Below are 24,936 nucleotides of genomic sequence, written 5' to 3' on the forward strand. Positions count from 1 at the left end.
ACAGTCTAAATTAAATGTGACATAAGGAAACGGGGACAGCAGTAAGGAAAGGGGGTATTTCAGTGTCAGGTTTCAAAATAATCTTTCAATCGACATTTAATGTGTGAACTTTTATTAGATGTCTTGCTTTTTTATTCTACTGATTTGTTAAAAATTGTCTTCCACAAACTGGACCACATTTTAACGTTACTGTTCATTTTTGGATTGGTAGCTTAGGCCTTCTCCAAGTGAGGCAAATGTGTTAGGAGGTTGAACTATTTCTTATTGTCATTCTGGGGGGGGGGGGGGGGGGTGAAAGATTCAAGCAACTTTTCTGTTGTCCTGGGCTATTTTCTGGCAATTCCTGCCACCAATTGCAACATTTTATTCCCTCCTTCAAACAGGTTTCTTGTCAACTCTGAGGCTGCATCTACACTGCAGAAATAATCCAGGTCCATACCACTTTAACTGGTATAGCTCAATGTTATGGAATTCTGGGAATTGTAGTTTGTTGTGGCAGAAGAGAAGGCTAAAAGTCTGACAAAAGTAAAAACCCCAGAATTCCATAGTATTGAGCCATGGCTGTTAAAGTGGTATCCATCTGGATTACTTCTACAGTGCAGACACATACCAAGACATATTGGAACAAAGCTTCTCCTTTCTTTTTTTTATTTCTGTTATAATGTAAATCAGTTAATTTTTACAGTGCCACTTTTACAACATAACTAAGGGCAAACATTAAAATGAGAGCAAAAAAATGCCCTTGAAATCATAGGATCGTCTTCATTTTGACGGCATGGGGGCTTTGGAAAACCCCTAGTGCAGATCCAAAAAATTGCTACGAACAGCCCAACAAAATGTGGAACAAGTGGACACAGAGGGCATAACTAGCAAAATCTAAGAGAATTTATTGCTTCTTCAGATGATCTTGAAGATTCTTTAATTTGCATATTTAAAGTTTATGTTTATGTTGTTATTCAGCATCTTGCGTTGATTTTAACTTGCAGTGTCATCTATAAATTATGTAAATAAATAACATGGATTAGAGTTTTTGACTCTGAGTGAGGGTACCTCCTTGCAATGAGGCAAATATGTTGGCTCTTTGTACACCAGACTTATACAGCATAGACCCCTCCTTCACACATGAATATAGTAAACCCTCACTGAGCCAGGATTTTCAGATGTCTGTACAGCCCTATTTAGTTATGCAGAATGCAACAAAAATCAGCATGAGGAAATAAGGAGGGGAGCATATAACCCTGACTTTAGAGATTACCGCACTAGGGTAAAAGCGTTCCCCAATGCGTTCTCATGGGCGCGAGCCTGGAGCGTGATGAGAACCAGAACGCTAGTTTACCGCACGGCGGAACGCCGCAGTCACCGCCGGGAGTTCCACATGTGTTCCAAATGTGTTCCAGGGATGCCATTTCTGGGAACGGTTCAAAACCGTTCCCAGAAATGGTGTCCTTGGAACACATTGGGAACACATTTGGAACCCGATGGGAATGCCCGGCAGCGACGGCGGCGTTCCGCCGTGTGGTAAACTAGCGTTCTGGTTCTCATCACGCTCCAGGCTCGCGCCCGTGGGAACGCATTGGGGAACGCTTTTACCCTAGTGCAGTAATCTCCACTGTCTGTTAATTACTATTTTTGGGGGACAGGGAATCAGCCTCCATGAATACAAGAATCACTCTTGTTCAAACTCTCACTCTGAGAAATAATTAAAGATGTGGGCTACCACTTTTTCTTTACTATATTATCAGTGTCTGAATAGGGTTTATATGAGTAGCTTGATATTGATGGTGCATACCATGTCATTACAGGTAAACCTGAGTTAATAAAGTAGGTGTTTTCCTGGATGTTATTTCTTTAACAACAAAAAAAGGGAGAAACAATAAGAAAAAAAAATAGGGACAGGTTCTTATACTACAGAACAGCAGTTCAACATGTTACACTTTTTATTCAAAATTAACAACCAATATATGTGAGAGAAAAACCATACTCAGATTATATCTTGCACATGCAAACATATTCATTTTGCATTTTCAAGGGACCACCTGAAGGTCACTTCCAAAATAAATCCAGGGTTGACTTTTTTCCTTTCGCCAGCATCTACCTTTCTTATGATTTCAATTTCGGTGTCCAAACTTACAGATCTATGAGTTTGTTTTAACAAACTGGGAATAGCTGGTGAGGTGAGTTTATCTGCTCTAACCTTTTCTCTCTGTTTTACTGTTCATACAGCTCAATAAGAATTCTGGAGGCAGCTGCTTTTTTTCTTGCCTGTTGTAGGCAGGTACATATGGCTATAGGAGGATTGGCTAATAGACAATTAGATTCTTTCCCAGCAAATGCTTTATGGAATTGTTTGGGTCTCAGATAGGAGAAAGGAAGGGATGGATGGATGGATGGATGGATGGATGGATGGATACCCTGATGCACTGATGCAACCTGACACCAAAAAGACTGTTTCTCCAGCTGTCTTTCACCATCCCAATGGTTAAAAAAAACAAAACTTTCCATCTAGACAGAGAAGATGAAAGGGAGGCTGGGGGACATAAAAACACTATCAGGGGCTTTGTTAATTGAGGTATGTCTTTTAGAGATCTTTTCTAACCAGGTTTTCTCCATTACTGCTTACCTCATTTCCAGCCAGTGTGAACATCAGGTAATAATAGATCAAGATAATTTGAGGCGGGAAAGCAGGAAAATGTTTTCTGCCAAACACTGAACAATATAACCTATGCCCCTGTAATGTTCCTTAATTCTTAGTATTAATTAAGTATGAATAAATAATACCAAAGTAATGAAACTCAAGACTTCCATGTCAGGAATGTTGACAATTACCCAAACATTTTGCTAATTTGCTAGTAGCTTAATATATGTGGAAATCAGGGATCTTCCAGACAACAATTTTATTCTACAATTGCCTTGCCTCATTGATAGAATTTTACAGATGCTCCAGTCATTGTCTTCCTTTTGTAATTACCAAATCTTCTATCTTTTTTCTCATGACAAAATTTTTTGGAAGGAAAGACAGAATACCCCCACAAAACTTTGGATTAGTAGAACCAGGAGTCAACTGTCTGGAAGCACAACAGGATATTTTATGGCAAAACCGATGTGTATCATCTGCCAGTGGTGATGATTCCCACACAGGCAACGGGAAAACCATGGTAAAGCCCAAACTAAAAATAAACCCAGACCACAATCCTAGAAAACATTTACTCATACAATACTCGACAATGGGCTTCAGACTTAACAAATAAATATATGAACACATATAAAAATGAGAAAACTCTGTAGTACATCCTTTTATTTTGAAATAAAAGAGCCACATTATTTTTCTTGTACAAAATGTATTTAAAACATGAAATAAAACTATGTTTACACAATTAGACAGCTCTTGAGAAGAACAAAGTTGGATATAATAAATCAGTTTCACTTTGAGTCAAGCAGTTTTTGGTGAGATAAACAACATAAAACTTGGAAATTTTTACATCATACTTTATAAAGTTTTTATAAATATTTACTACAAAATGCTCAAACTTTACATATAGATTTGACCATACATTATTTTATATTTTCAACCTTTTTATGACAGCAAATTTTGTAATTTAATGGGATTGTACAGTGGTTTCCAAAATGTCCTTTCTGCATCAATTTGTCTCCCACAGAACCCAGGGGTAATGAAGGGCATGTCTGTGCACATTTTAGATCACACATACTGTATGTACACAGTCCTAGCCAGGCCTGTTATGTGACACTATTGCCTTGCATGAACTATACAGTGCAGAAGAATATAGCTATGGTCCACTACATGATAAACAAACCTCTGGAAAAGATGTTAATGATTTCTTCTCCATGGAATTCTTGATAAATTAAATACAGCTTGGAAAGGCACCAGTTAAATGAATGGTTAGCTGTGTTCTAATGATTATGTGTCAGCTTTGTTGCACATTTTGTATTCCAATGCAGAACAAGCAAATGGGTGGAACGTATAATTAAATGGGGAAAATGCTGTCCAAACTAGTAAAAACAAGCATCTAAAAATAATCTGCTTTTATTTACAGCACTTTGTGCAAGTACTCACAACACTTTATATATAGTGCTCAGCACCTTGTAAGGGCAATGATTCCCAAACTACAGCAGGAAAGCGAAGATACTGTATATTGTTGTATCTAAGAACACTTAGTAAATATGTGACCAAGCTGAGATATGAATTTGGAATATCAAATGTTGTCCCTATTATATGGCACCTCCATTTGATCACTATTGCCTAAATTGACAAAAGCAGAAAATATGTAACATTATCTGACCTGGAACTCACATTTGATTTCATTCTGTTCTATACTTTTATATTGCTTCTATTGTTTTCCTCCTACCACCTGAGCACTCAGTTTCTTCATGATTATGGAACATTTTGTCAATTTAAATTTGCACACACACCCAGTCAGAATGGATTTATTTTTGTTTCAATAAATTATACCATCAAAAATTTAGACTTTGACTTGATATAAATTAAGTTTTTTTAAAAAAGGCTAGAATCCTGTATGAACTTTCCCTCAATATAAATACTTAACTAAGTACCAGAGGAACTAAGAATCCCAGCTACTGGATTGAGAAGATGTGTCACAGGACACTGTCAAGAGTACTCAATGCACACCAGGGATCATAGTGCATCCATCTTGATTTGCCTTTCTTTCACCTATTTAAGCATAAAGGCTCCATCAAGCTCGTGTTATTCAAGCCTCTTTGGTGCAAAAGATAGTAATGATGAATGCAAAATTCATCATCATTTCACTGGGTCTTAATCATGATTTTTACATCTATAATAGGGTCAATTTAATATTCATGAGTGTGTGTCATGCACATGTATCTTGCTTGTCACAGATATACCAGGGTCATCAGCTTTGGATCCTTCCAAGGCTGTGCATTAAAAATGCAATCTTTTTTTAAAAAACTGAATCTAGAAGTAATATTATTGGCCATTTAAAGCTTTGAACCAATTTTCAATACTTTTAGAATTTACTCTGGATTCTGCAGATCCAGAAAAAAAAAATCCATGTTGTATTTAAAATGCAATGAAAAGCACACATGCAAAGAGAAAGGCTAAGTCCCAGTACAGAGAGGCCACAAGCACTGTGTCCGCGCCAAACTTGGGGTTGCAGAGCACAGCAACCGCACGCTCTGCAACCCTAATATGTTTGGACGGCACCATCTTTATATGGCACCATCCATACGTGACGTGCATGCATGATGTAAGCACAGCACCATGTCCACACCTCCTGGCGCCGTACTCATGTTGTGAGCACATCACAGTGCACCAATGGCGCACTGATGATGTCCTCCCCACACACCAAAAACCTCCCGCTTTTAGCAGGTTCTTTTCAGAGTGGAGGGAGAATGGGCAGTTCCAGTCCAGCCCCTAAGTTACACTGGACTACTCCACAAACCAATTCCACCATGGTTAAAGCAGATTTAATGGAAGACAAAATCCATTTCCTGACAGCTACTGTACTCTATAAATTGGGCTGAATGTTTCCTTTAAAGCTTGCTGTTTTACTTCAAATCATGTGTACTTTTTCTCGGTGATTTCTGGAAAAAAATCTCACTCCTTATTCAACTTATGTTAGCACTCTGTCTCTTATAAGTAGCATGTTCTCAAGACAGCATAGGAAGATAGTGTAAAACAGAAGAAACCAGCACATCTAAACATACAACTTGTGCTATTGCTAATTTAATTTAAAATCTGATGCTGAAACTTTGGACTTCACTGCTGTTTTCAAAAGCTGTCATATTATACTTTCTACCTAGCATATTTTTTATGCTGCCAGAGCTGGTATACAAAAATTTAGTAAGAGGGAAGAAAGTTTGAAAATTCTAACAATATCAATTAAGACATTCTTCCTTTTTCCTCCTCCTGTTCATTTATTATTATTATTATTATTATTATTATTATTATTATTATTATTATTATTATTCAGGAACATTTACATAATTCATACTAATCATATCATGCATATTCAAAGTTAATTTCTTGTCTTTGGCCTATTGCTAATTTAGGCACAGTGGCACAATGTGGGCAAGACAGAGATCTCAAGAGATTTAGGAAAAATTCCAGTCTGCAGAAGTACCCCCCCCCCCCCCCCCCCCCCAAAAAAAAAACCTTGAAAAAGCTTTCTAACTACTGAACACTGAATATGCATTGAAAATGGAAGGAAAGAAAACAGAGAGAAGAAGAACCAGGAAGAAGGCATGCCTGTATTGCTGATCAGCACTTGTTTTTTTTTTTTAATTCAGTGCTTCTTAAGATATCGTATACTGGGGACCAACATTTAACACTCCCCTTCACCATATGCCAGGAACAATTCCCATATTTGTGTCATATTACTACTACTATATATTTCTTTCTTTCCTGGAAACTCACCAGACTGGCAGCTGATGGCTCATAAACCAGCACCACTCACACCAGTTTGATAGCACTGGTTTAAATGCATTACTTGAATTGCAATAAAAAAGGGTGGTTGGGTTTTTTATAAGAATGTAAGAATTAATAACTATTTTAACATTCAGCAATAGTGTCCTAGAATCTCTTACTATAAAACTAAAGTTTCAAATGAATCAAACTAAGCTTACTAACACCCAGACATACAAAGTAAAAAAAAAAAAAAACCAGTAATTATTTGGCCCTTTGTTTTTAATATGGTAAAGAATATATTTTGCTTTCTTGAAAAGGTAGATGCAGAGAGAGAAAAACTTGAAAATCTGTTCCTTTGTATGAAGCAGTTTTACTACAAATTCATTTTATATTTAGCTTTAAAAACAGACTTTTCAATGCACGAAGTATGCACAAAGGACATTCTGAGTATGCACAAAGGACATTCTGCATACAGTGTCCTGAAGTTAGGTATAGACATGTTGACAGAGAAAAATCCAATGTTAGAATGTATGTTGATAAACCACTCCCATGAAGAAAAAGAAGAAGAAATAATCTGCTGTATTCAAGTTTTACAACAGCTACCCGATGGAAAAGGTGACGGTATTCTTCAGCACTGTCAGCACTTTTATCTCTTTACACAAGTTTCTGCTAATGTTCTAAACTTGGGTTCCAGTTGATCTAAAAAGTCAAGCACCTCTTCTTCTTGCTGATCAGTGCAGCAGCCTATAGAGCCAGCCGGAGATCCTCTTCCTTCATAGTTATATGAAAGGATATAGTCGTCCGAATGCTTATGCTCTTCATCCTGACCACACAAATACACTTTCTGTGTAGGAGGAGAAAGTTATAGGTTATTTATTTTTTCTTAAACTAACCTAAACATATGGCATAAAAATGATTTCGTTGATTTACCTTTCAATGTTTAATTTTTAATCAGTGTGTGTCCTCTAACGGATTCCTATATACAAAAAATGCACATGATTGGTCTATATCATTCATTCTATGAAGGATTTAACAAAAAAATCAGATTTCTACTGATCACACACATAATCATCAATTAAAAAAACAATTTAACAAAGAATGTGAAAAACATGAGTGCATACAGTATTTATTTATTACTTCTGGATCAAGTTCATTATTACATATACTCAGAGCTTGGAAGTAATGGTTAAACAAGCAACACAATTACCTGTAGTAAGTTACTCTTTTATAACCTGGGTGTAACAAAGTTATATTTCAAAAATAACATAAAGAGTGGGAATTAAAGAGTTGTTTTTTTTTTATGGTGGTAGTGGTGTGAAAAAGAGAAAGTTTAGTGGTTACTTTCCAAAATTACCTTTTGAGGGCATTTTAGGCATTTGGACAAGATTTTTTTGGGGGGGTTTACTGGCATTCTCATACTTCACAAGAATTTTTCCAGCAAAAATTAAAAAGGGAATGAGAAATCATGCAGTGGTACAAGGAGTGCAAAAAAGTACTTTTGCCAGCACTGTAATGAGTAACAGCAATGAACTACATTTTAAACAATTGAAAACAAGAAGAAATTTTACTTTCAAAAAAATAACTTTCCAAGCTCTGCATATAGTTTATGAAGCTAAACTACCTAAGCACCCTAAGCAGCCTCTATTATCAGTATAAGTAGATAATACTGGAAGAAAAGCAATAGATTAGGGCAAAGTGAAGGAAATCCCAATGCAAGATGGGGGAAAAGTCAAATTAAAACAGAAAGACAGTGCAAGTACCTGCCCAAGTAAAGGGCTCCCAATCTTTCCCACCACCGCACCACCCTCAAAATCGTGTAATAATTCCAAATAAAGCAAAGTTAATGTCTCTAAGCCAAGCATAACTGAGGTGAAACTAAAGGACAGCTTTTAACAAACAGTAAAGTCCCAAGTCACAGGCTGAATTCAAAGTGGTTCTTAATCTAATGATCCATAGCTGTAGATCATTAATGTTACTTCAAAGAAAATGATGAGCTAAAAATGAATGAATGCTGGCACACTTACCTCAGTTAGACGAGGGTGTGTGAAATTCTGCCATTCTGAATAATTGTATCTATATGCATCCATCATGGCCTGCCCATAGCCCCTTCCAGACTCTAGTGTATGATGTCCAACTCCTTTGATCGATTCTAGTGTGTGATGTCCGCCTCCACCCTTAACGGATTCGAGTGTCTGGTGTCTTCCGCCCTTGACCATTTCAAAGGATTCCTGTCCTCCAGTTTTTACTCCACCAACAGCCATGCCAACCCCTTGATCAGCTGTAACCATGTTTCCTGTTTTCACAGGAAGTATATCCTAAAAGAAAACAGGGGAGCGGGAAACTATTAGGTTGCTGATGAAGACATCTGACAGCTGATTTGGGCATTATTGGAATCGTGGAAACAAAAAACGCAGGGTGTGCTTCTACATTTTCTATTGAAATTTCATCCTATCTAGCTTCTCCTATGCACTTTAAAATGGAGGCCAAACCAGTTAAACATCATTGATTTAATTTCAAGACAGCTGTCCATTTGCTTCCCTTTACTTAAATCCATGACAACATGCAGACAATGGACTTAAGAAATCCTTTAGGAGAATTTCTCTTCTTTCTGACAGAAAACTCTTTATGGGGTCCTAATCCAGCAAAGCTGGACACTGAAGAAAACTAGTATGAAGAAAATCAACTCATTTGAAATGTGGCACTGGCAAAAAGTTCTACAGATATCATGGACTGCTAAAAAGACCATTAGGCAATGCCCCTGGCTTCAGTCCAGAGTTCTTCTGGCTACAAGTCAGTTAGGCTTAACAGTGCAAAACTATTGCTTTCATTAACTTTAAATTCTATGAGAATATTCTTTAAGTTCCATTCTGGCACAATGGTTAGTTCAGTGTTCTTCTTTAGCCTTACTTTCATTTTTGATGTTTACTAATTCATAGTCTGTGCCACAGTCTGCCCCGGTCTTGGTTTTGTAGAGAGAATGGAGCTTTTCCATCATCTGCTTCCAGTTGTGTTGTCAATTTTATTTCTGTATTGACCACCAGGTGATGTCAATGTATACATAGTCACTCCTTCAATTGCTTGAAAATGTGTTTGTAATGAACAAACTGGTGGCCTTGCAAAATTCAATCAATCACTCTCAAGTATTTCTTGATACTAGACCAAATGTTCTTATAATATTGGATTCTGCTCTGTTTCCTACTTTTGCAACATCATATGCATGTTATATTTAAAAATCCTCTGTACCTAAAATAATAGATAGCAATGCCTTAGGTTAAAGCCAACTAGGTGACTTTGGCTGAGTCACACATTCTTAGCCCCAGAAAACCCTGTGATAGGTCTGTTAGAGTCACTATAATTTGGAAACAATTTGAGGGCACAAAACAACACATAAACAGAGAGAGAAAGAGAGAGAGAGACACACACATATTTGCACAGGTGCCTTAGAAATAAAAAAAAGAACATACCATTACTTCTTCTCCAGGTGCTTCAGTGTTTGATATGATTAAATTCTGATTTGCCAGATCATCACATACATGTTTACTACCGCCCACAGGTGCAGCACCACAGCAGCCACAAAGTGTGATCAAGATCACTGGAGTAGGGGAAGTGAAGAGACATAGTGAACCGTCAGGGCATCCATGTTATGTTTTCACAAAGACAGCCATGTTTCTTTGTTTCAGTATTTTTAAAGGGGGCAGAGGGAGTACAAAACAAGTCTTGTGGCATCTTTAATACTGATGTACTTTAGCATGATCAGTGCATCTTCTTCTAGTGCACAGATGGAGTATAACATCCAAGCTCTAAATCGTGTGCACAGTTGTGTAATTGTGAGGGTGGGACAATTTCTCTATCCCATTTCACTCTGATCCAACTTTACAATAATGTAACATCAATAGTAATCTCTCAAAGGTCTTTTAGGTGGATTCCTTTCAAGGGTAGATTCCTCCACTAGCAGGATTAGATGTACCTTGGAATCCATTCCAAGTCTATGGTTCTATGATCTAAGACATGATGCCCATACTGTAGCTGAGGAAGGCAACTAACTGTTTAACCTGGAGAAGAGAAGGTTAAGAGCTGATATGATAACCCTGTTTAAATACTTGAAGGGATGTCATATTGAGGAGGGAGCAAGCTTGTTTTCTGCTGCTCCAGAGACTAGGACCTGGAGCAATGGATGCAAGCTACAAGAAAAGGGATTCCACCTCAACATTAGGAGGAACATCCTGACAGTAAGGGCTGTTCGACAGTGGAATACACTTCCTTGGAGTGTGGTGAAGTCTCCTTCTTTGGAGGTCTTTAAGCAGAAGCTGGGTGGCCATCTGTCGGGGATGCTTTGATTGAGATTTCCTGCAAGGCAGGGGGTTGGACTGGATGGCCCTTGTGGTCTCTTCCAGCTCTATGATTCTATGATTTTAACTGTAATTCACAAAAACTCACACTAAAATATATCAGTATCACAAGGCTGCTTTCTCCTTTTTTTTAATTCCTTCCTTATTTGTTATCAATATTTATTTATTTATTATTTATTACATCCTTCCTGTAAGAACTCAAACATAAATTTATTTTCACGATTCCCACATAAGGTAGTTTTAAGAAGAAAGAATATGACTAGGCCAAAGACACACATTATGGTATGAAAGTAAGAGGGGGTTTTGCATTGCCAGATTTTAAGATATATTATGAGGCCAATTGTCTGGATTGGCTGAGAGAATGGATGAATTTAGAAAATGAAAGCTTACTGAGTTTGGAGGGCTTTAATAACAGATACGGCTGGCATGCATATATGTGGTATGGGAAGATAGATCAGAACAAACAATTTAATGACCATATTTTACGAAGATCACTATTTAGAATATGGAAGAAATATAAGAATAAGCTATATAGTAGATTACCCCTATGGACATCTCCCCATGAAGCTTTTATGAATAAAGGAAAGTTAATTGGGAAGGACTGGCTCAAATATAATGATATACTTAAAACAGAAAAAGGAGAATTGAGAATTAAAAGCTGAGAAGAGTTAGGTAAACAGGGAATAAATTTAAGTTGGTTTCAGTATTTACAATTAAGTTCAAGATATCAAAAAGATAGGAGCCAGGAGAATAGCCACAGAGAAAAATGAAATGGATGTGATTTTGGAAAAGGGGAACAAAGGTATAATTTCAAGATTATATAAAATGTGTGTAAAATTAGAATGTGCAGAAGAAACGATAAAAGGATGTATGGTGGAGTGGGCGAAGAATGTAAATAGAAATATACAGTTAGAAAGATGGGAGAGGGCGTGGGGAAGAGATTTGGGTTTTACATGCTGCGCTGATCTAAAAGAAAACTTCTTAAAAATGATGCACAGGTGGCATATCCCTCCTTCAAGATGGGCAAAGATGGTAAAAGGTAGCACGGATGTATGTTGGAGATGTAATAGCCACTACGGTTCTTATTATCATATGTGGTGGACATGCCCTGTAGTGAAGAAGTTTTGGGAAAAGGTACAGGAAATAATCAAAGAGATATACCAAATTTAAATAAGATTAGAACCAGAAATAATACTGTTGAACATGATTGAAGATAATGCACTAAGAAAATATAAAAAACTATTGCTATATTTAATAACAACAGCTAGGATTATTGTGGCAAAGAATTGGAAAAAGAGGGGAGACATAGATATAGATGGTTATTGAAGGCATTAGAGGCCATGGAAATGGACACACTAACTATGTGGTTAAGGGACGGGGGGAAGTGAAGAAAACTCAAATGAGGAAATGTGGAAATTATTAGTGTCGTATTGTAAAAGAAGATGGTCGGAGTAAATTTAAAGGTATCCCATAATGATTGTATAGTATATATAGAAGTAGATGTAATCGTAATTTAAGAGATAGGAGGATGGATGTAAGGCAATTTCTTTTCTTTTATTCATTTACGATCAAGATGAGTAAGATATAACAAAAGCTATGGGAACTCAGACTGCATATTTTATTGAGGAAAAAAAGTAGATGTTACAGTGAGATGGGTGAAGCTTTACATATAGGTATAGAGGAAAAATTTTTAATGTCAATTGCTGTTTAAGAAGAAGAGGCGGAAATAGATATACAGGAGCAATGGTTATTTCTTCTTGAAGGTGGAGTTGGAAAACACCCAAGGTCAGAATGGAAGATCAAGGAAGTCGAAAGTAGATTAAGCATGTTATTATTGTCTCAGGATTATTTTTGTTTTCCTATATTGTATATATGTAATGAACTTTTTTTAATTAAAAAAAAGAAAGAAAGAAAGTAACTGGGGACGCTTGAAGCTCTTGTGTCTCCAATCCAAATCCCGCACTCCAATGGCAAACTGCAGTGACGGTCATCATGCCTGATTACTGCACTAATACTAAGCATACATAATAGGAATACTTGCTCTCTCCTATCAAAAGTATCCACTTACAATCTATCTAACCAGAGAGAGCACCCTATATAACAAACCTCTAGAAATTTAGTTTAAATTTAGTTAGAGAATAAATCATGATTTATTAAGTTTGATGGTTAACTATGTAAAGCAAGTGTGAGGGAATCTTTAACCAGAACACCACATTCTTTTCTGGCTAAACTTACAGGAACACATGTCATTGGTTGGAGACATCACCATCTCTCTCATTCATGCTACTATTAATTCACCCATCTACAATCACTGAATCTCTCTCACTCACACACATATGTTCACCAATACTCAACTGCTACCTAAGAAGCAAGGAGGTTCCATAACTGCATAATCTCTCTTCCCATCAGTCTCCTTCCTCTATCCGCAATACTTACAAAACATCTGAGCCAACAGGAAGTTAAACCTGCTCCATCAAGAACATTGTCTCAAGATGCTCCATACATCTTGAGTAGAGTGGCTTGATTTCCCTTGCCTCTCATTTTACCTAGGGCTGAGACTGTGGGGAGGGGAAGAGGCCAAAAAGCTCAATAAACCAAGTTTAAAGGCTTAAGAATTCAGAATGAATCTGAACTTTGCAATATACTTCTTTCAATCTAACATTTAGAAAGATACTATATCTCATATTTTAAAGAAAGGATAATTATGCTTACACAACAATAATAATGATCCCAAAATCATTGCGAGGATGGCCCAAATACCAAGTGTAACATTAGGTGCTCGAATTACTTCAGTTCCAGGTGCTCGTACTGGGTAACAATCACTAGGGGTTGTACAGTCACACACTCGAACTCTTACTTCAGTGACACCACTATGGCCTGCATTGTCAGTTACTCTGACAGGAACTGTGTAGTCACCATAATCGATTGAGCCCACTGGTTCTAAGTACACGGATTTTTCTGCAAAATAATACATATCCAACAATAAACATTATTTCAAAAACAATATTTCAGTATTTCAGAAATAGATATTTTTTTAATGGGGATTTTTTTTTTGAAAGAGACACATACCATCATGAGGTGTTAATCTCCACCGTGGGACCAGCCGGTCAGGAAGTTCAAAATGGAAAGGAACAGTATGAGGAGGTATATCAGCATCCACAGCAGTAAGACAAATTGGTTTTCGGTCTCTACACATTATGTACTCTCTCCTTACAATCACTGGAAAATTATCATTTTCATCTAATAAATTAACCACCACTGTTCCGGTGCCTGTTTTACCACCTAGGAAATAGAATTTAATGCATTTTTAATGACATGCACAAGTTTCAAGTCTACCTGCATCTAACTCATGCTAGTAATTTATAATGATACAGCCTGTACATGAAAATTTACCCACACAATGGAATCTGAAATAGGAAGTACAAGTTTTCTTTTTTCTACCTGCAGAGCTGGTTGATTAGACAAGGGTTTACTTTTGTAATTAATGACACCTTCATCCATATTTTGAAGGCTTTGTCATGTGTCACTGAAACAGTGTGAACTTTGCAAAAGCAAACAGAGACATTTTGAAAACTCTTGGAAGAAAATGTTTATTCATCCCAGATCCTTGAAGAAAAAATAATTGATTCCTGTATGAAGGTGTGTGTTTTTTTAATGCATCTTTACTTTTTGTTTTTTTCTCTTGGGTTGGTGTGGGTCAAATAGATTTATGTTGCGTATACAAGGTGTAGGTTACCTCATCCTGCATAGCAGAGGAAGGGATGATTCCCAATTATTCAACTCTCCTGGCCAAGCCAAAAATTGTAGCTGACTTTCAGAAGAGTGAAATCACAGAGAGTGTGGACCGAGGTGAGAGACAAATGGGTGGGTTCACTGCTAGCCCAACATTTCTCATTATGTACATAGAATCAAATAGGGTTGAACAGCTACCTATGTAATATGCTGACTTCCCTTGTCATACAGTGAATTGCCAAATGGTAGTATGAAAGTTTTCAAGATAATACAGAACAATTTAGAAAATGAAGTTGCTGGGAAAAGAGAAAGCATTGTCAAGCAATTACGATGTCCAAAAGCAATTTGCAACCGAATTATAATATAAAGAATGATAGAATCATGTACACCTATATGGGATAGAACTAGAGATGACTGCATGTTGAGAATCAGACTCAACAGGGTCTAAAGAAAGTTGATAATACAGAAAAATATTATGCTAACTCTCTTGTTCCTTCTTACACAACTGCTTGGTCATCTCCTTCTTCCATCATTGTCTTTAAACTAATTTTGTAATAAAGCTTGAAATCTATATTAAATAGTAACAATTAATCTACAAACAGAAAGTCAAATGAATGTTTTAGTCATGCTTTTTCTTTTCAAAAGTAAGTATCACTTTATGCATGGTCATTTCTGACTTATGGTGACACTATGGCAAAACTAGTGTACCATTCTCTAGAGAACATGACTTGTTCAAGGTCATCCAATGACCCTATGACTGAGCAGGAATCCAAACCTTGGTCTCCACATTTGTAGTCTAATGTTCAAACTACAATAACATGCTGGATCTGTTAATACATTTTAGCCTGTTCAAATTACTCATACTGTTTTAATATGTAATAAGTGCTAGAATCGCTTGCTACCCTGAAATCTGTTGATATAGTGTGTGCTATACATATTTTAATAAACAAAAATACAGAAAGCATAATAACTAATGGTGTTCATTAAGCAAAAATTAAATTTAATAAAATTTAACAAAAAAACCCCATTCCAACTATGATAAAGAGGCACAAGTTCATATCCTTTGCCACAAAACATCACAATTTTAATTGTTAAACGTGTGTTAGATAATTTGGGATTATCTCCTACAACAATGTTTTTACCCTTGCCCACCCTTTACATCCACATACAGGTGTTATGTGACCACTCGATGTTGTATATGAATAAAAATATTTTGTTTATTTAGTATGAATATTTTCATTCACACATTCATGTATATGCAGATTTAAATGTTATACTGTTATAACAAAATAACATTGTTCAAATTAAAACAGTTTTATTTAAGTAAATTCAATATTTAACTTAATTAATGTATAAATTTTACACATAAAAATATTTGGGAAGACGAGCAGGAGGAGGAGGAATCAGGATCTCCAAGTCTCATGGCCCCTCATGCACAACTTCCATACCTCCTCTGGTAGTCCTGCACTATTGTTTCAGAACCACTCTCTACAACATTTCTTTTCCCCACTAAATTCTGTTTTCATATCGCTGTCTGTTTAAAACACTTTTTCATGCATGTTTGAAACTTAACTTCTTTCTCCATAAAAGAGTCTGAGTAAATATTATTAAAGTAATCTGGTGAGGTATAAAAAGTTTAAAACAAAACCTAATGACAATAAAAATTTCCAACTGGTTTGAAAAGGTACTTCAGGCTCCAGTCTTCCAGGCCTTGTCGGCATGGACCAAATAAACAGGCCTCCCCACATCCTCTCTACGGGGAATCCAAATAGCACACACTCAAAACCCTGGCTGTGGTGGAAACCGACCAGATGAAGTTCAACAAATTCAGCACCAGAACCAGGGTATAACACCCTTAAGGTACTGTACATTTTAAAAATATACATTTTACTCTGGATTTTCTGGGAAGATCCAGAGCCTTCTGTTGCAATGTCAAATGCTGTTTGAAACACATCTTGCTGAGCTGTCCAGAGAGTCTGCAACTGCCACCAATCACTTGTTCTGAGATCAGAATGAGGAACCCAGCCATGAGACTGAGGATTGGTGCCTTGATTTGACCTCAGAGTGAAGCAATGTGTGGTGATGGTGGATGTGGCTCAGTGGAATGTGTGGGTGAACAACCACACCGGCATCGGAACAGAGGGAGGTTGAGGCAGTTCTGGGACTATGATACTCTATCCCCTGCAGACAAGGCCTTAATCTTCTTGCCTCTTCTTTAAGGTGGGAAATTTCATAAAGAATTGCAGCAAGAAGTCTAACAGTCTACAATATAATAAGTAAATTATCTGATACTTAGTACTAACTTCGATCTGTAGCAAAGACCGTTACATTACACTGATAGAGTTGCATATCTGGTGCATCTCTGTCTAAGAGTCTTGTGGTTCTGATCTGACCTGCGTTGTCCATAGTGATCCAATTACATGGATCATTTATTACTCCATACCTGTCAAGAAGAAAATACAGCTATTAGAGGGGAAATACCAAAAGGAATGCTATTTCCTTATATTTTAAAAGTCTTCAAGTTTGTGGTTATCAAATAGGCTGCTGTAACCCTCCATATAACAGAATCACAGAGCACTTGAGTTTGGAATGGTGTTAGAACAGGGAAACAGACTGAACAGTCTACATAAAATAGAACTAGTAGTTAATATAGCTTCCTAGAGCAACAAATGATACCCCAGTTCTGTGCTCTCTGGTTTTCTTTCTAAAAATCTCATTCTTGAAGGAGAAACCAAAGGGTACAGTAGGTCTGTGGACTGCAGCCTAAGTTTTAGGCTCCATTATAAGCAAGAGAGATGCACCATCCATAAAGTATAAGCAGGAGTAGTAGTAGGAAATTCAGGACTGGCTGGAGAATGAACAGAACCACAGGCTTCCCAAAGGTGCCACTGAATAGCTCAATGTAAAGAAATATATGTTCCTTGGTAATAAAATAGAGGTCATTTCTGTAACATGTAGATAACCCGTCAATTATAGTACTGTAATAATCCAAGAAAAATGATTGCTTGGAAAGATTACTTTTCCAATTGGTCATCTATCACTATCTTCAAGTTAGACTTTCCATCTCTAGACCAAAATTTCAACAATGACAACAAGAACAATAGAGTATAAAGTTAATCAAGCAATAAAATACATACCTTATGCCTTCACTATTTCCAGTTTCTGGGTCTCTTGCTAGGTACTGGCCAACCACTGTTCCACCTTCCAAACATTCTTTAATGTTTAAAACATACACACAAGGGTCAAATACAGGTCCTTCATCCACATCCCGGACTTTAACAACAACAACACAAGTGCTCGTAGAAATTGCTCTTGCATTTGGTCCTAGCACATAAGGTGCTTCATTATTTACAACAATTTCCAATCTTCTCTCTTTGGTTTTTTCATAGTCCAGCCCCTGGAAAATATAGGCAAAGAAATTGCAAAGATCATATAAGCTACCAGCATGTGATAAAAGTGTCCTAATATTGATAGCCAAATCAATGAAGGCCAAAGGCTTTATGTTTTGCTTTCAAATCCCATTGTCCATTCAGAAAGAATTGTAGATGGACTAACCATTCCCTTAGCTTCAGAAACCTCCCATATAGGAAGTGAGAATGTTTATTGGATGTCTGTGGGTCAATGCTTGCCCTCTGCCTTTTTAGTTGCCTTCTACCTCTGTCCTTTATTATTATGATTATTTGCCTCCAGTTAGGTATTCAGCGGAATGAAGTCTTTCCAATTCTATAGTCACATTAGTGGAAAACCAGACTCTATGAGACAGACTTTCATTGCAGCACTTTTACTAGAATTCATCTGCCAGCAAATCTTCCAATTTCCTTTTTTCTAGTTTAGTTTCAAAGGACATTCAGAGGCTGCCCTTGGAAACTGGGCAAATAGTCCCTAACAGGCAGGGGTGGAGAGAAGTGCTCAGCTATCAGCCCCCTGAAGGTTTTAGGGAAGACCTAATCTGAGAAGCAGCATATGATAATTACACCAAAACTTAGACCCACGCTGGCTTTAATTACCTGAAAGCACTACAATCCTTATGAAAATGCATTGCATTTCATGTACCTTCCATCTTCCATTTACCTTGTCCATGCACAAAGTACCAATATTTGAATTGGGATCTAATTCAATTTTGAAAGCACCATCTTCATTCCCCTTTATAATGTCAAAGGTAGCACGCCAGGCTGGTGTTCCATGTGCATCTTTATCTAGGATACCAATATCCATTACTTTTACACCAACTGTATTTTCAGGAACATATGCTTCATACTGAAATAAACAAGATTTTCAGATGTTAGTTCAGGAGAACATGGACACAAGAGATCATAGTTCAGGAGCATGTGGATACAGTTCAAACATTTTGAAATGACTAACAGATTTCTATACAGAACTGCATTTGATAGTCCTGATGAAGAATCTGTACTTAGGACAAGAGGCTACTGTTAGAACACAAGATAGAGAAACAGAATGGTTCTCAGTTGGCTGCATTCTTTCACCCTATTTGTTCTATTTGTATGCAGAATATAATATAAGAAGAGCAAGTTTAGACTCAGAAGAATGAGAAGTAAAGACGGAAGTAAGGAACGTCAACAATCTAAGAATATTCACATAATACCATTCTACTAGCAAAAAATATCAGAGCCTTGGAACAATTTCTAAGGAAAGTTAAAGAAGGTAGTGCACAGGCAGGATTACTACTGAACATAAAGAAAACAAAAATAATGACCACACAGGATTTACATAAATCAAACTAGATAATGAGGAAATCGAAATAGTCAAAGATTCCCCATACCATGGATCAAACGTTGATCAGAATAGATCCGGCCACTTTGAGACCTGGTGTGCAAATGACATATGCCCTCAAAATGGATAGAAGCCGCTCTCAACCTGCCGGCAAAAGGAGGAGTAAAAAAATGCTCCTGCCAGCAGATTGTTTGGGACCGTGGTGACAGCATGTTTTATCAGCAGGCCAAGTGGTTGCTGCAATCCTGGGCCAATCACAGCCCAATCAAAGGTGAGGGGCCAGAGGCCCATTTGCTTTACCCTTTAGATTCATGGAAATAACACTGACAAAACTGAAAACAGGTGATTTACTTGTTTCTGTCTTTTTAAAAGAGAAATCAAGTGTGTTATGTTAAGTATGAACATGACATACTTACCATGCCATGTTCACACATGGGTGCATGGTCATTTGTATCTTCAACTTGAATTACAGCTGTTCCAGTACTGCACAAACCAAAGCGCTGACCTCCCATATCTCTTGCTTCAATCAGTAATTCAAAGCTGTCTACATGCTGAAAAAGGACATAAAAACATTATATAACTACAATTTATTCATTCCTACCAAGTAATGGGGAGAAAAAGATCAATGGTCCATAATATCCCTTTCTAATGATTTACTGAAGTTGCATTATTTTCTATGTCAATTGACACAAATGCTCTGAAATCCACTTTTATAAATGTACTTTCTTGCAGCCTTCCCTGTACCTGAATAGAAAAAGTCAAGTAGTCCTCCTCCCCCATAAGTCTGAATTTTGGGAAAAAATTAAAGCAAACAATGCCTTATTGCAGACTCCTGCAAAAATAAAATTAGAGGAGATAATCTCCTTACTTCTTCCCTGTTGAATAAAGGCTGCTCCCCTTCCTTCCCATTGAGCTTTTCATGCTTGTACTCTTCTGAAAAATTCAAATGCAAGGGAAAATATCTAGCCTGGGCAGGTTTATGTGGAAAAATGAAGTACTGTACTTCAAATAGCCTGTTAACCCCAATGATCAACATTAATGAAAAGTCACCAACTTTACACTCCCCATAAAAATTACCTCTCTGTCCAGCATTGGAGATGCCAATGTAATTGCACCTGAATCCTGATGTACATTAAATGTATTTGTGCCTCGTACCGGTAGAGGATTTTGACCCACAATTCTGTATTTTATTTTAGTGTGCAGCGTATCTGGCTCATCTCTGTCTGTTGCAATCATTTCTCCTATTACAGTACCTGTATATGCAAATGACCAGTGTTGCATTATTAACATCCCAGTGTAACATATTGTTCAAAAATTACACTTATACCCTGATAGAGAATGCCTGAAATAACTGAATAAAAGCCAATGCAAAATTGTTTGCTATGGCATTGGGAAAACTATGGTTATAATCACAACACACTACTACTATGCTATCTCATCTCATTTCATTATGGCTGATGACAGGGATTCATTCCAAATGAGGTAAGCAGAAGTTGTGTAGTGGGTACAGTACTTTGCACTATTAATACTCTCTAGAAATTCTTAGCATTCACTTAATTACATTTATCTGTAATGTATTTATAACTTTAATATCAAAAGTTACTAACAAAACAAAGACTGCTGGAGAGTATGTTATTTTTCTGACATTCTACCGGGGAGGGGGGGATATTTTAGTCTTTTAGACCATGTTTATTTTAAACCATGTTTTGATATACTTTTGTGTTGACTAATGCCTAAATGTGTTTTTAGAGCTACTCGGACCTGATCACACTTAGGGAGCATAGTCAAATAAATAAATACAGGTATACTTCAGTTAAGTAGATAAGTTCCTAGAAAGTAACTCTTTAACAGAAAATTTGGTACCAGAGATAGAAATAACATGGAAAAAAAAAAAAAAGAAATAACATGGAAAGAATAGGGATATGTTCCTATACCACAAAAAAGGAAGAACATTTTCATATATTCCACCCAAGTTTTTATTCAAAACTAACAATATGCACATGTGAAATGAAACAACCTTGTCGTGTAAACCATGCATAGGTAAGCAAAAGTAGTTTAAACTTTCTACAGACAACGTGAAAGTTTCTTCTAAAATGCTTCCCAGAATGATCCTTTCTTTCATTAGCCTCCATTTTTGTAGTGGTTTCCATTTTGGTGGCCAAACTCTTTATAACATGCTTGGATTAGAAGATGAGGTAGGCTAATTCACATTTCCCCCTTTTCTTTCTGTTTTACTGTTCACTCATGCTCACTAAGGGATTCTAGACACTGTTGCTTTGCTTGTTGTAGGCAGGCACAGACAACTAGATTAGGATTGGCTAAAAAGTATCCTTTTCCCAGCTCAAAATTTATTGCACTGTTTACTGCAACATGCTGCTGCAACCTCACAATTAAATGTTAGTTTTTCTCCAATCCTTCACCACCCTCTCAGTGCTAATGCTATTAAAGAAAAGCTTCCACCTAGACAGAAGACAAAGAGGAAAACAGGAGGGCTGGATGGGCAGAAAAGGAGCTTCTTTGGAGCTACTTAGTCAGAAACTTTGTTAACTGAGGTATGCCTGAATGCAAAACAACAATACAAAGTTAAGCCACCATCATTTTATAAAGCCACAAAGTTCACTGTACAAATTTTCTTCCTTGGACTACATTCCTTTTGGCAACGTAACAGTTTGCATGTCATGTGCATAAACTGGAATGAAGTACTGTAAGCCTTGGCTCCTAGACCTCCCAACCACCTCTTTGGCTTTCATGCAGCCAGGAGGAGGACTTGAAAAGCTTTCACGTCCACTTTTACTAAACTACAATATTCCATGTTGAACAGATCAATAAAGTGTGGTTTATTTTTATGCCTACTTCAAAAAATTGTTACTGAAGCTATCTTGTTTACACTAACCATCAATTAATTTTAACTACTATTCAAAGCCCAAATGACACTGCAAGCTAAGGTTAAATAAAGAAAAGTTTTTGAAGTTCTTCTTCCAACAATGTGGGTGGCAGCAAGGGGAGCATATGAGCCTAAGGTTTGCTGCAACTTGTTTCTGGCTATACCTGATCACATGTAAATTTAGCAAATGATTAACATGTGTTCAGGAGTTATTAATTTTTGAAAAAGAAACAATTTGAAAGCTTAAGATAATATTTCAAGCTTAAGAGTCAAAGCGGGGGGGGGGGGGGGCTGTCACTCAGTTTGCACTATTTAGAAAGGGTAAAATCCTACTAGGTCAGTGGGACTTAGTATGTTTGTCTAATGTCCAAAACACACTGCAGAAATAATCCAGTTTGAGACCACTTTAACTGCCCTGGCTCAGTGCTAGGAAATCCTGTGAAATGTAGTTCATTGTGGCACCAGAGCGCTCCAACAGAGAAGACTAAATGTTGTACAAAAATAAGGTTCCCAAAATTCCTTAGCATTAATCCAGGACAGTTAATGCCATCTCAAACTGGATTATTTCTGCAATGTGTTTTGGACCAATGTCTTTTTTCAAAGCTCCAAGTGGCACTTGAAATAAAAAATATATATATTTAACATAATTCCTATAAAGCTGAAGCAATCAATCACAAAACTAAACACGCACTTTCTCTGCCTCACCCCTTCCCTCTGCCTCACATCTTTCACTTAGGGTATGCAGAGCTTGGAATCATTCAACAATGTAACCAATTGAAATAAAACATTTAGAGGTTGTTGTTCTTTTTAACAGCCAAGAATCCAAGGTAGTTCCAAAGCCTTGGAGCCAGCCGTGTTCATCTATGATCACCTTAGACCACAGGAGCCTTGGACACAGCCCTAACAGAACTATGTAGCTAGTCTAATTCTATCTGCTGAATTCTAACCTGTCCCTGACCATGGGGTAGGATAGTTGACACTTTAAAAACTCACCACTACATACTAAAAGAAGTACGTTATTTTAGACTGGCTTAAGCTAAGCTGGACAACATCAGACCAAACTGTTCTTGACAGTGAGTAATGCTAACAGAAATGGTATTTCTAATTATTTATCTCCTTACCAGCTCTACTGTTTTCTGGAATAGTAAAAATGACAGTATTTGGAATAAAAAGTGGGGGGTTGTCATTATCATCCTCTATTCGAATTATATGTACAAGTGGTATCTCTGGAGTATAGCCATCTCGTGTCTTGGCATAGCAGACTATCTGTAGGGAAGAAAAGAGGCACTTATGTTGTTGCATGTGTTAAGGGCATACAACAACAGTGTGTTAAGATCATTGGTTTTCTTTGATAATTTTTCAACTAATACCATGTGAACATTTAATTTCACTGAATTAGTTCACAAACTAACTAGATTTATGTTTCTTGAATTCATGTATTTTATACTCTTGGCACTTTTCTGTGCTTCATCAATATAACACCTGAACTTATTTAACTTGAAGTATTTCTTTTCACTGTCAAAATACTACATCATTAACAATTTGACCCATCATTATCTACTTTAGGAGACACAGTGGTTAGCATTAATAGGACAAACACATGTGGACAGATCTTACTGTTATAATACATTTATTCCAGATAAAAGAAAACCATTAAATACCTTTAACCTGGTGTTCTATAAATGGTTAATGAAGAGAAAATGCTACAATAATGCCACTGACTGCACATTATATATTTTTTTTCAAAAAGACAAAATTAGCACTTATACCTGAAATTCTGGATACTCTTCCCGATCAATTGGGCACGTAACAAAGAGATTTCCAGTTTCTGCCTCAATGTAGAAGTAATTTAGTGGTGGTTGGTCAACACCAGGACCACTTATAGAATAGGTGATGTTGTACTTTTGGGCTGTATCAGAAGATAGCTATAGATATATAAAAAAAAAACACACACACATATATATAAACACTGTCACGTTAAGGAAAAAAGGAAAGCTCTAATTTTCTAGCACCAAAATTAGACCAGACCTCTGTCGAACATGCAAAATAGCAGGACATTCAAAATTCTTCATAGTATATACTTTAAGGACTTCTGAATACAATTTGGACTGCAAACAAAAGCACATTTGTTGCAAGTTAAACCTCTCTGCACTAATGGAGATGATTTCTGATTAGGTGAAGCACACAGCTGAAAATCCCATTCTGTCCCATTGCAAGCTATCTTGTTATGTTGAATTACAATAGTTTTGAATATGGGAAGATTTGTTATAATCTTGGTTCATGCATCATGAATTAATTATTTCAAATATGCTACTGTTTTATTTACCTGTGGCACATGAAACAACAAAATGCAACCTGGCAGAAATCTCACATAACGGTAACACACTAAATGGCTTTTGACACAATGAATGAAAAAAATCAGCCTAATGTAAGGCTGAGCTATTGTGGTGTAGTGGACTATGACTCTGAGATCCAGAGTTTGAATCCCCGCTCAGCCATGGAAACCAACTGGGTGATTTTGGGCAAGTCATACACTCTCAGCTTCAGAAAACCCAGAGATAGGCTGGCCTTTGGGTCACCATAAATCAGAAACAGCTTGAAAGAATATAACAGCAGGAACTACCATAAATGTAAGGCTATTTCCAAGTCTTGAATAGGAAAGATAACTATATACACAGATGCATGATATAAGATCCCCTTTGGGCAATATAAAAAAAAATGCTGCCAATGCAAAACACAAGTGATTACACGTTGGGTTATCTGTGTATTTTTATTTGTGTTAAAAACCATTAATAATAATAATAATAATAATAATAATAATAATAATAATAATAATAATA

General features: G+C 36.8%; 1 protein-coding gene across 2 annotated transcripts in view; it reads right to left on the reverse strand.

Annotated features, from left to right (window-relative positions):
- Positions 1-3,278: 3,278 nt before the first annotated feature.
- LOC121929288 (desmocollin-2-like) overlaps positions 3,279-24,936 on the reverse strand; it is a 35,142-nt gene continuing 13,484 nt past the window's right edge. The window contains exons 5-17 of one of the 2 annotated variants that reach the window (XM_042464679.1): positions 23,866-24,021; positions 23,218-23,362; positions 20,290-20,465; positions 19,629-19,763; positions 18,553-18,738; positions 17,619-17,878; positions 16,785-16,924; positions 13,819-14,031; positions 13,462-13,707; positions 9,865-9,992; positions 8,425-8,715; positions 7,331-7,376; positions 7,116-7,244 (exon numbers count right to left, since the gene is read on the reverse strand). In XM_042464679.1, the coding sequence (XP_042320613.1) occupies positions 7,341-7,376; positions 8,425-8,715; positions 9,865-9,992; positions 13,462-13,707; positions 13,819-14,031; positions 16,785-16,924; positions 17,619-17,878; positions 18,553-18,738; positions 19,629-19,763; positions 20,290-20,465; positions 23,218-23,362; positions 23,866-24,021 (2,112 nt within the window). In that variant the 3' untranslated portion in view covers positions 7,116-7,244; positions 7,331-7,340. Of the gene's footprint in view, positions 7,245-7,330; positions 7,377-8,424; positions 8,716-9,864; positions 9,993-13,461; positions 13,708-13,818; positions 14,032-16,784; positions 16,925-17,618; positions 17,879-18,552; positions 18,739-19,628; positions 19,764-20,289; positions 20,466-23,217; positions 23,363-23,865; positions 24,022-24,936 lie in introns of both variants that reach the window. The other variant, XM_042464678.1, reaches the window with a different exon arrangement.

The sequence above is a fragment of the Sceloporus undulatus genome, chromosome 4 (assembly GCF_019175285.1).
Source record: "Sceloporus undulatus isolate JIND9_A2432 ecotype Alabama chromosome 4, SceUnd_v1.1, whole genome shotgun sequence".
In the NCBI taxonomy this organism is placed as follows: Eukaryota; Metazoa; Chordata; class Lepidosauria; order Squamata; family Phrynosomatidae; genus Sceloporus; species Sceloporus undulatus.